The sequence below is a fragment of the Arachis hypogaea genome, chromosome 14, assembly GCF_003086295.3.
Source record: "Arachis hypogaea cultivar Tifrunner chromosome 14, arahy.Tifrunner.gnm2.J5K5, whole genome shotgun sequence".
NCBI lineage: Eukaryota > Viridiplantae > Streptophyta > Magnoliopsida > Fabales > Fabaceae > Arachis > Arachis hypogaea.
In genome coordinates, this window is record NC_092049.1 from 19,965,345 (window position 1) to 19,977,777 (window position 12,433).

The window sequence follows — 12,433 nt, forward strand, 5'->3', positions numbered from 1 at the left end:
ATTATTGATGGGGAGTTCGAATCTATCTGATTCGAATTATGTGTATGTAATTTGAATTAAACCAATTCGAATAATAATAATAATAATAATAATAATAATAATAATAATAATAAGGTTTAGACATACTTTATTATATTAGGTTAGATAAAAATTAAACTATTTAAATAAATAATTCAGTTTTAGAAGTCAAGTATTAGAATAACTTTTTGGGAAGTATTTATCATATTATAAATTCATAATTATGTAAGTATGCGAATGATTTATTTTTTAAATTACGTTTTTAAATTAAATGGCTTTCAATATTATTAGATTGTCCTATTTTTAAATCGGTCAATTCATTTTATATTTATATATTGTAATTATTTATTTTGTAACAAGTACAACTAAAATTTTAATAACAATTATTAAATTAAACATTGTTACGATGAGTACTATAAAAATTTGTAATGTACTCGTTACTAACCTATCACATAATAAAATTTTTTAAACTTTATAAAATGCAATTTTTTTTTACAGACTCGTATTATCGAACTAATTGAATTCGATTTAGCATTGGCTCCATATAGATATAATGGTTGGTGTATTAAAATAATTGCATGAATTAGATTTATGCTATGGAATTCACGTTCAACTGATATTTATAAAAAATAAGCTAACAAAATATTTATGAGACTTTTTCAAAATATTTATGAGCTATAAAAAATGGACGAAAAAATATTGTATGAAATTTGAATTGTTTTGCATTTATTTATATAAAATACTCATATAATTATAAATATACATAAATACATGATAAAATCAAAACCTTTGCATGTAAATCAAAACCTCCTCATTCGATTTATCAGTGACCAAATCCATAGAGTAAATTAAAACAACCTAATTCAATAGATCGAAATGCATTTATTCATAAATCAATGATATCTATTTCGATTTGTCTTTATTGTTACTAATTCGAATTTAGTATCAGAGAAGATAAATCAAATTTGGTCAATTTAATTTATATAAATTTGTACATAGGAACATGTATGTAACGTTTTTTGATTTGGGACTATTATATAATATTGGTGGTTCCTTGGTTTATTTAAATTTTTTACCCTATTTTTTAGTTTGAGTTATGTATTATCAGCCAATGAAAAATTCTGAAAATGCAAAAATTTTAAAGCTTATCTAAACCAGGTTATATAGTTAGGCTAGCTCAAATGGTAAAACTGAGTTAAGACTCAAAGTGGTCTCTGAAGTTGCACTCGAGTCTTAAAGTAATCCCTGAACTTAATAGTTATCCAATTTCATCCCTGAAGTTGTACGCCAAGACCCACAGTCATCCTTCTAGCAATTTTCGTCCACCTGACTCCACCGAAAATCTGATCTAGACTCCGCTGTAACATGCTGGCAAAGAGAATGGCTAGCTGACGTGGAAGAGTAAACTTTTTTTATTCAATTTGGTCCCCTTAATTGAATTTAAAAACCCTAATCCCCAAATTTAAAGATCACTATATGCATTGCTCTGGTCTTCTCCTCTCTTCACTCTTCTCCATCTTCAAAGGCCCACAGTTATGGCTAGCGCAAGTAATGCTGTTGGGAGCTCGAACAACCCACGATTTTTTGGAAGCATTATGAGGAGAATGACTAGAAATAGAGATTTGCATTTGCCAGAATGGTGTGGGTGCGGATCGAGACCAGTGTTGCGATGGCCAGCGACGAATTCTAACCCAGGGAGACCGTTCGTCAGTTGCCCAAACTACAATATAAGTTGTTGTTGTTGTTCGTTGCATTTTTGGGTATGAACTTGGCTGATTCAATTTCTTGTTTCTTGGGTGCAGACTGTAGGTAACAGGTGATGTGGGTTATTTCTGTGGGTAGATAAAATTCTGGAAGATATGATAACATGTGATGGTAGAACAAGCCCTTCTAGACAATGAAGAATAGAAGATGAATATTGTTTGGAAACTTGGAAGGCTAGAGTCTGAAGTTAGGGTTCTAAAACTGGGTGGGATTTTGGTTTTTGTATTTATGTTGCTGATTATAAGAGCCGTTCTTCTGTTAAAGCTAAATAGACAATTTGGCCAATTGTATCTGGCAAAAAATAAATGACATGTTATATGTAGATGTTGTTCTAGTACCTTTACATGCCTTTTTGTTTGAAACAAATGCAAATTAAAGTAAACAACATGTACCTGTCTTTTTGTTTAAAACAAATACAAATTAAAGTAAACAACATCATTGTGCTTGCATATTTTGAAAATTGGAGAAACAATATGAAATAGTAATCCATTTATTCATATTATAATACTTGTCCATGATATAATGAAACACAGCCAAAACATTGTTCACCCATAAACATTGTTCATCTATGTCAAAGTTTTCATAATTAAGGCCTCACAAAGTCATAAGTCTATAGTATCCTAATTAAGACAGCATTGAAAGTATATAATCCAAACAAAATAGATGGACAAAAACACTAATTATTCCATATACATAATATCTAAATCTTCATTTCTTGGTTCCGGATGGTTTGAATCCAGGGTTGGGCACAAACTTCATGAAGTTTTCAAGTCTTGTAGCAATCCTCTGTGTTGCACCTTGCATAGGATTAGGTGGAGGATTCCTTGCTGGTTGAGTGCTAGCTGGTGGGGTGGAAGCAGGTGGAGTGCTTTACTGATGAATTGCTGTTTCTTGAAGTGGATTTTCTAGCTTTGAACAACTTCCTTTTGGGAGGGAGTTTTAGTGGCCTAACAGTAGTAGGTGAAACTTATCAGTGAAAACATGTAAAGTAGTTAGTAAAATTGATAAGAATATGTATTTAATAAAATCAATGTCATTTAATATTGTGAACCTGTTGAGAGTCATCAATTTCTGACAAGGGTGGTTGACTGAGTTCAAGCTGGATTTCAGTCTGAGGTTGTGGGATAGGGATGGCTTCACCACCGTTTACCGGTCCAACTGGAGCAGAATTGTTGAGCTGACCTTCACCACCATTAGCAGCAATAGCCTCTGCAATAGCAGCCTCCTCTTCATCAGCAACCCTCTTTTCACAATTTCTCTTGGTATTCCTGCTTCACCACAATAACGACTGCGACCTTTTTTATAAATTCTTTTCAGTTTGGTCCTCTATTTCTTACTCCCACTTTACTCCTCATCTGCATCCTTTCTTTTTTTTTTTTTTTAAGTGGCCCTGGCTTCTTCCTAAACTTTGGTGCTTGTGGTCTGTTACATGATGACTTTTTTCATAATGCTTGACCTGGAATTGGATTGATATGGAAGGCATATATGTCATTATATACTTTCATAGTCAACCACTTGTGATAAAATTCTTTTACCAGCCCTTGCCAATGCTGCACAAGCATGCACGTATGGCATCCCTAAATAGAATTAACACAACAACAAAGATAACAATAATAAGCCAACTATAATCTCAATTTCCACTCATGGATAACAATAATAAGATAACAACAAACATAAGAAAATATTACCACTCAATTGCCAGAGACCTCATGTACAGAGCCTCTTTTCCAAGTCCACAACCATGTTGGTTGGCCAGCCATGAACTTCAAATTTTTCGTAGTTTGTATCACCAGACTACATAGGGACCCAATTTTTCGATTCTTTCCTTATCTTTTCTAATCTGCTACGCTGTATTGGAGGTAGAATTCCAATGTTTGAACTAAGCTTGACTTTGTTCCTAGCTATAAACCTCATTGCATACATTCTGATTTTCAATAATGTGATAATAGGCTTAGCTCTAGCTTTTTTTATCCTAGAGTTGAAGACTTCACAAGCATTATTGCAGATGTTGTCTATTTTAGGGGCATTACTGAAGAAAGCCCGACTCCAAGAATCTCTAGGCCACTTGTTCAGATAATTCCAAGCATTCTTATTAACCCTCTCAATTTTTTTGATAAAGGAATCCATCTTGGCTAGTACACCTTGCACAATTTCACAGTAGCTGTCTAAACTGGAGATCCTTCCATTGCTTATTGAAGTTCTTCCATAAATGCCAAATATAGAATTTGTGATGGACATCTGGAAAAACTTCTTTAACTGTATGGATGAGGCCCTAATTCAACATACACAGTAGGTGTAAGACTTGTTATTAGGCATCAGAATAGTCCTTAAAATTGCATAAGTGACATCTAAGAGGCCCCTAAACTTTTATAAGTGACATCTAATTGCTCCCTAAATTTTCATAAGTGCATTTAGTTTGTCCATTTTCAACCATTTAAACTTATTGAATTAGTCTTCGTCCATATCATCAACACATTATAAAACATGTATAAATAGCAGTCCAATATATATACAGGAGTCCAACAACTATGGAAATGAGCAGTTAACACTTATTGGTCAAATAACAGTAATAAAAACAACAGCAGCCAAATAATGGGTGATTTACACTTACACAGATACTTTGATAGTTCAAAATAACTTAAAATTACAAAGCAAAAATGTTACAAGTCAATTGCTGCTTTCTTCCAACTTTCACATAATAGACTAATTGCACACCAGTTATATAACAATTAATAAAGACAATCAATGAGCCAAGTACTAGCTATACACAATAAAATTAACTTAATTACATACCTTCTGCATATCTAATATAAAATACAGCTTGTTTTGTTTGTAATCCTCCAAGCCTTGATGAAGTAATTCTAAGAACCACCTCCAGTTATCAGTGTTTTCAACAGGGACAATTGCATAGGCAATCACATATGTGGTTGTTTGCATCTTGGCCAATAGTAGACAGGATTTGACCACCATGCTGGGTCTTCAGAAAAGCTCCATCCAAGCCTATAAGAGGTCTGCAACCAGCCAAAAATCCTCTTTTACACGCATCCAAACAAATGTACATCTTCTCAAAGATTGGATCATCATCAGGGTTGGGATGAAGTATAATACGAACTGTTACAGTAGAGCCTGAATTACTCTTCAGCAGCGTCAGCCCATAATCTTTCACCATCCCATATTGGGCAGCAGCATCACCATACACAATAGCTCTAACATCTCTTAAAGCCCTAGTCAGTGAAGACTTGTTCAGATCTAAATCATACTTTGTCTTAAAATATTGTGCAGCCTTAGAGTGTCTTAGATTAGGGTATTTTCTTAGCTTCTTCACCAATTTGCAGGCTAGCCACTTCCTATTAGCTAGTCTATTTTTGGTCTCTCTTACACAGGTGTGGTCATCTACGATCGTCTCAATTTACCAACAATTATTCTCAGTATTATTAGAAGCATACACCAACCAACCACAACTTTCATCCTTACACACAGCTCTCATTTTTACATTATCATTCTACTTAAACCAAATCCTCTTACCCTCCTGAATATAATAGTCACGCACAGTCTCTTTGAACTCCATCTTTGTAGTGAATGTCATTCCAACATCAAGCGTAAGCTCTCCAAATCTTCCTCCTTCTCTGAACACAGGGAAGACCTCATTTGATTCAATCTCCTCCAACTCATCCTCAGAGTTTGGAGGAGTCTTCATTTCTTCTGAGTGCCATGAGTCTCCACCATCAGATTCATGTTAAGCTTCATCTTGGGCATCATGATATGGTGCTATTGATCCAAACTCAGGATTGTTCCCAAAAAAAGTTTATCATCCTCAGATCCTGAGTCTGCACACACAGGACCATCATCCTCAACCATAACAGCTTTCTTTTGTTTAGTAAGTTTCTTATCTGTGCTAGTTCTCAGTTTCACATTAGTCTTCTTTACTGCTGATCTCTCTACAGCCACATCTTCTTCCTCAGTAGACACCTTATCACCACCAGGCCAATATGATTCATCCTCTACACTATCATCACTATCATGGCTATCTGAGAATTCATCTGAGCTAGACAAAGCCACAAAGACTGTTTGGGGATGTTTTCCCTCAATTGATCTTCCAATAGCTCCAATAGCAGCTGTTCTTGTTAAAGGCCTCCTTCCATATGGTACCGCAGCTTTTTTATTCTTAGAACATCTCTTTAGTACATCACACTTCTTGGTTTCTTTCAATTTGGACCATGGTTTAGGAATTGCAGTGGGTTGGGCCATTCTTTTTGGTGAGATGTTGGGCTTAGTTTTACTGGGTTGAGCCATTATTTTTTGTGGTAGATTGGGCTTAGATCCAAGAGTTGCAGTGGATTGGGAGTGTATTTTTTCTGGTAAGTTTGGTTTACCAATAGAAATTGAAGTAGGTGGGATCTTTTGTTTTGGTCCTAGAGACAAGTTATCAGTAGACTTTGTTGTGGAGACTATTTTTTGGGTAGGAATAATGGTGTCACTTGGTTTAAAAGTTGGAGTAGATGGTGTTGTGATGGGAATTGGTTCAGTTGTGACATTGATGGTGGGGTTTGGAGTGGGAATAAAGTTTTGTATCACCATCAACTCTTTGTCTTTAGATGATACTGGTTCTGCTTCCTCATTATACAAAGGTTCAGAGACTCCATGTTCATAGTACACATCACTACAAGAAAACAAGCTTTTTGCTACGCTTTTAAAGCGTGGCGAAAAGTCCAAAAAAGCGTAGCGATAGCTTTTTGCCACGCTTTTTGAGCTACTGGCACGCTTTTGAAAGGGTCACAACTGCAAGGGTGCCGATTGCTCTATCGCCACGCTTTTGGTGACCTATCGCCACACTTTTTTTCTTGCCTCGCTTTTAAAGATCGTCACGCTTTAAAAGCGTGCCAATAGCAAGAGATATGGCTACGCTTTAAAAGCGTGTCAGTAGCTAGAGATATGGCTACGCTTTAAAGCGTAGCGAAAAATGGCCCCTGTACCGAATAGCGACGCTTTTAAAGCGTGGCGATAGGTTTGTTCAAGTTTAGTTGTTTTTTTTTTAATCTTCATAATAAAATCTAACAGAATTAATAGATAATGTAAAATTTAGACAATATAAAAAACCTTCATAACAATTTTAATTACTATTAACAATATAAAACCTTCATAAACTTGTACACTAAATATAGTGGTTGATCACATGACAAGCTCTAACAAAAAGTCAAAGTGAGAACAGTTACCCATGAATTTGTAATACATGCATTACAATTCCAACAACTATTACATTATCTACTTCCTTTAAAAACTACAAAATACACATTAAAAACTACAAAATACCCTTCCCTCTTGTGATATCTTGCTGGTCATTTGAGATATCATAGGCCAACCCTTTCCATCTGTCCTTATCTTCTTGTCCTCATCGATCGCCACAATCTTGAAGCTTCCGGTGGAAACCTTGCTGCTGCTGGAGATTCTTGACGAACCTTCTTCAAGTTGCTTCCAAAGAAAGCTGATGAACTGGGAACTGATGAAGTCACAGCTCCAGAACCATTCAAACTCGCCTGCAATGTAAAATTACATTATTCTCTTGTTATTTAAGAGTTACTTTTCCACCTAACAATCAAGTAACACAAGGAGAAGAGTGTGTTGATCTGCCAGAGAGACAAGATACTTCAATTCAATGTATTGAATAAGAAACGAGGACCATCATTTAAATGAGTTACGTGATGAAAAATACTAACCAGAATTATCATAGCAATGACAAGAAGGGGACCCGACCAAAGAACTGACATGAATAATCCATTTGGATCAAAATAGTTTTGACTAGAGAAGCTTTTCCAGTTCATCCTCATAACAGTATTAAGCCTCTCAGCGAGATATACACCGGCCACTGCATCAGAACATTCTCAGTAAGAAATGATACATGAAGAGAAATTCAAGAATATCAAGACTGCCATTCAACCACACAAGGAGATGTCTCAATGAATATAATAAAGATGTTTAAATGGAATTACAAATCACGGAGAGATTCATTGATATCTTCAAGATTTAGTGACTTCCACACAAATGTTTATGAATATTACATAACTAGACATCTCAATTTTTTAAGCTCAAATATCAATGATTCACCTACTTAATAACTTGTTACAACACTGTCATGCTCCCAAGTCCTAAACACATTGCTGCATTGTTGCTACATTCATTTAGTAGATCAAACAATCAAAATGATATTTCATATCAGAATCACTCACCACCGGTTACTGGTTAAGATCATCCTAAACAAATATATCTAGTTCGGTAGGCCCTCTCCCTTATATGACAAGTTTAGAAATGTTCACAATGATCAAAGCAAATATGACAAGAGAGAAAAAGGATTTGCACACATGAAATCAAAATTCAAATCATAATGAAAAACAGTGATTTGAATTTCACGTAAAAATTGCACACTATGAATAGGAAAGAAGCTATAGCTAACTACATGAAAGGTAACATATCATATTCATACTTGATTAGAGTTCCTTTGACAGCTCCTATGGTTGAAACTAAAGCTGCCATGGCTGTGTTATTGTCCTTGTAGCAGCAGAGAGTAAATGTACTTACTACAGAGGAAATAATGAACACTATAAAAACTTATTATAGTGGCTAAGTTGAGTTTAAAGAAAGGAATATAAGGGAATATCTTTCAAGATTGGTTGTAGAATCCTTAACATCCACACAGTGAAGATTATTTTTTAAGCCACGTGGCAGACATATGTTGCCTCCAAGATATAATAAGTTACCCTTACGAGACAGATATTAGAATTGCTAGCCATTTAAAAGAATTCAGAAACAGCAATGATAATAGAAAGACCCATTTTGCAGGTACTAGTATCTAGAACTTACAAGAATATCTTGGCCTATCCATGAATATGATTGCTGTAGTAGCAACCCAGAAAATCGTAAATGCAACAGAAAATAGTAACACTACAAGTGAGAAAATAGAGACCTCCCTGAACAGAGGTAAATTCACTGTCTTCTGACCGAAACTTTGACATTTTCTGCTCATAGTTTAAGAAAGTGAGAGAGAGAGAGAGAGAGAGAGAGAGAGAGAGAGAGAGAGAAATTAATAGAACATACATCAAACAGAAAGAAAATTGATTTACCTTTCTAACTGAAGAAGGAGGGAAAAATACATTGATTGTACCTTAAAGTGAGGCTTACAATACAACTGTGCATCTCCCGAAAAATAAACCAAACTTTAATTAATGCACAGAGGAAATTCAAACCTTTTTGTGTGAATTAATTGGTTAAAAGTATTCCATAAAACTAGTTTCGAATCACAGTCAGCTCATACATCAATTACCATTTACCAACATGCCATGCCATGTGATCCAATCTAACAACTGTGCGAAGCAAAGAAAGTGACAGTGAAATCATTAGAGTGCTTGAGCATTACCCTTCCTTTGGTAATAGCTATTACCAGTAGAAAAAATGCTAGATTTTAATTAATAACATCAAATACATGAACAATTTTGTATTTTAAAAGAATTTCTTTAGAGCACTAATTGGACTAAATTTTCTTTTTAAAACTTTTAATGCGAGAAACTGAGAATTATAGCAAAGAAATGAAAATAGCAAAGAAGCAGCAAAGCAAAAAGTAAAAAGAAACTATAGAAATGACTGTCAATAGTTGAAAAATGAAATGAATATTCCATATGAAATGGTAACAAGATTGTTACCTTTCTTGTTGACTTCGAAGAGAATTAACTGCTTGAAGATGGTGATGGCTGCAATGGAGAACTACCTGCATTATTGCTAACTACTGAAACTGGATTTTCAAGATGAAAGAAGGAATATAGAAACCAAAGGAATACAAATGCCTATACTCAGTAATAGTGGGAATAAATTACCATTTGAATCAACTTTTTCTTTATGCCTTTTCTTCTGGATAAACAAAACCAAATAGTAAGCACTTTCCCTAAATAAACATTAAGATATCAATTGCCACAATAATACTAAAAGTTAGAAAATACTTATAGCCATCATAAAGTCTTCAACTACTAAAAAAAATATATATTCAAACCAAACAACGGCAAACAAATCTAAAAGTACAAAAACTCACCACCACTAGAAAGAAGATCTTGTGTTATTGGTTGGCCGGATTGTGCCAAAGAAATTAGCTACATTTCAAAACACATAAACACGTAAGCACTCTACTTTTTCAACTTCTTCGTCATCAAATTCATCTTTAAGAGGTTTTTGTGGCCTTCCTCTTCTCTTTTGTGTGGGAAGCTTTTCATCCTCACCACTTACAGCATCTTCATGATTAACATTTAGCTTTTTACCCTTTCTTCTAACTCTACCCATAATCTTAAAATTATCAGCAAAGATATGATCATACAAACATGAAAATCTGCAAGCAAATCAAGCCAAGTTACAAGACTTTCATTAGAGAACTAGAGATATCAAAGGATTATAAACTCTAACTTCAAACTAAACAGGGTGCACTAGCATATTCTTCCCACCATCACCTGTTTATAATCAAGCATATGTGATATGTATGTACTCACAAAAACAAACACAATCCATAAGCCGCAGCAACATAGTGAAATGAAAATCTAAAAGGTTAATGATATTAAAGCTATGATTGAATTTGTGCCTAGGCAAAATCAACCATAAGAAATATCACTCCCTCCCAAGTCCCAACCATTTCTATAGATAAACAAAGGACTTCTCGTTGTTCTTGCACCATTTTATTATTCCATTCATTCACAATAAACAAGTTCTTTGAAACCCTGATTTTTCAGTGACAGAATAGTAAAACTCAAAAGATATTGCAACCACAGATTGGTTTCACATGCAACAACTAATAGCTAGGTAATAGAAAGGTATATTCCCAAAAATTGAATCTGGTACTCTTTTAGTAAATAACAGTCAGATTAGGGCACATAAGAACACAGTAAGAGGATTAGGCGATTCAACGAAAAAAGAGCAAATCAAGTGAGAAATAATGCACAACTAAGCTTCTAATCTAAACAAAGTATTATTTGGAAGATCCACAATAAACCATACAAAGTATTAAATCCAATAACAACAAAACGAGACAAATAAGTTGCATAACCCAATGAAAATACTGACCAATAATGTGGATAACTTGGTTGATATCTCCAGCATAAGACTGAATGAATGGAATCTGCTGCAGCAGAAGAAAACTCTACAACAAGAAACATCAAAAAGGAGTTAATTTATATATCTCAATCCAGAAAAAGCAAGTGGATTTAAACAGTGAAAACTGAAAAGCTGAATAAACAGAGTTAAACTTAAAAATAATAAACAAATGAATCAGAGAATAAACAACACAAACAAAGAAGCACAAATGAATTTTGTTCAGATGAGAAGCCAAACCTTGCGAGTAACCTTGTTCTTCGGGAACTTGACGGTACCTGCTTTTCTCTCCTTCCATCGGTTCCTTTCAATTGGAGAAGAGTAATAACAATTAAAAGCATAGATTTATTGTAATATTCAAAATAAATGATTAAATGATGATCAAAGATTTATTGAAAAATCATGAACATGTACTCAACAGCGACGATGGCTACCACCGTGACGGCTCCCTCTCGCGTGTCCCCCTCCTCCGCGACGGCAACGATTCTCGCAGATCCCTCATCAGCAACCAGGAATCATGATAGTGACTGACGCGACAGGAGCAGCTCCTCTTTCCCCTCCTCGGCGACGGCTAAGCGTGAAGCTCCTCCAGCGGCGGCGACGCGTTTGGTGATGACTCCTCCTTTCTCATCGTCGCACACTCTCTCTCGGGTTTGACTCGACAGTGGCGGCGGGCTGGGCGCGACGGATCTGGCAGCAAGGCGGCGTCTCCTTCCTCGAGCTCTCCTCTTCCACGTGGTGCGTGTGTGTATTGTGTTGTGTGTGCTGGAGAGGGGAAAAGGTGGAGTGGGGATGCGGCACTGTTGTGAGGGGAAAGGGGGCCCGTGTGGTGGGTGTTAGGTTAGGGTTTGTTAATTAAAAAGGGGTAAGGTTAGAGTTCCGGAACAGGGAGCTCTGACAATGTTCTTCGGATTGCTGGGGTTGCCGAGTACTACCCTGGGGTCTTTGGAAGAGTTTAGGTTTCTTTGGAAGGGCCTTCCTTGAATAAAAAAGGTTCGAAGAGTTTCAGGATTCTAAGGAGAAAGAGATTTTGAAAGATGGTGTGCAATGTAATTAAGTAATTATATCCTGTTCAAAACATTTTTTTTCCAATCTTTTTGGCTACGCTTTTGAAACGTGCCAAAAGAGTTGTAGGAAACGGCTACGCTTTTAAAATGTGACTATAATAAAAAGTTGTCGCCACGCTTTAAAAGTGTACCTGTTTCTCTCTATGGCTACGCTTTTTAAGTGTAACAACAAAAAGCGTGGCCAAATCTCGAATCAATTGCCACCCTCATAAAAGCGTAGCTATAGACCCCTTTCGCCATGCTTTTTAAGCGTAGCAAGAAAAAACGTGGCCAAATCTCTAATCAATCGCCACCCACATAAAAGCGTGGCCATTGACCACTTTTGGCCACACTTTTAAAGCGTAGCAAGAAAAAAGCGTCGCCATAGGCCTTTTTTCTTGTAGTGCATGGATAACTCTCTTATTCTTCTGAGCAAGGTGACACATCTCCATGAGCTCCTTATCATCTGTAATAGCTCTTAGACCAGT

General features: G+C 35.6%; 1 protein-coding gene across 37 annotated transcripts; it reads right to left on the bottom strand.

Annotated features, from left to right (window-relative positions):
• Positions 1-6,884: 6,884 nt before the first annotated feature.
• On the bottom strand, positions 6,885-11,945 carry LOC112741764 (signal peptide peptidase-like 3). Of its 37 annotated transcripts, none has more exons than XM_072213903.1 (12): positions 11,334-11,936; positions 11,140-11,203; positions 10,873-10,948; positions 9,857-10,147; positions 9,645-9,712; positions 9,474-9,521; positions 9,088-9,137; positions 8,939-8,972; positions 8,638-8,792; positions 8,261-8,354; positions 7,497-7,645; positions 6,885-7,316 (listed from the first exon to the last, which is right to left on the bottom strand). In XM_072213903.1, exons 7-11 carry the CDS (start codon positions 9,098-9,100, stop codon positions 7,624-7,626), a joined length of 318 nt encoding a protein of 105 aa, XP_072070004.1. In that variant the 5' UTR covers positions 9,101-9,137; positions 9,474-9,521; positions 9,645-9,712; positions 9,857-10,147; positions 10,873-10,948; positions 11,140-11,203; positions 11,334-11,936; the 3' UTR covers positions 6,885-7,316; positions 7,497-7,623. The 37 variants fall into 37 exon arrangements, with proteins under 37 accessions (XP_072070004.1, XP_072070003.1, XP_072070007.1 ...); XM_072213902.1 differs by having other exon boundaries at positions 9,474-9,538; positions 9,645-9,678; positions 9,857-9,914; positions 10,041-10,147; positions 11,140-11,936; XM_072213906.1 differs by having other exon boundaries at positions 9,097-9,137; positions 9,645-9,678; positions 11,140-11,945.
• Between the last annotated feature and the right edge of the window lie 488 nt (positions 11,946-12,433).

Coding starts and splice junctions, on each gene's coding strand:
- LOC112741764 (XM_072213881.1), bottom strand. CDS start 11,240: ATGCTTTTAATTGTTATTACTCTTCTCCAATTGAAAGGAACCGATGGA. Junction 10,949..11,139: donor AGAACAAGGTTACTCGCAAG/GTTTGGCTTCTC, acceptor TTCTTGTTGTAG/AGTTTTCTTCTGCTGCAGCA. Junction 9,713..9,856: donor AGATCTTCTTTCTAGTGGTG/GTGAGTTTTTGT, acceptor ATGTTTATTTAG/GGAAAGTGCTTACTATTTGG.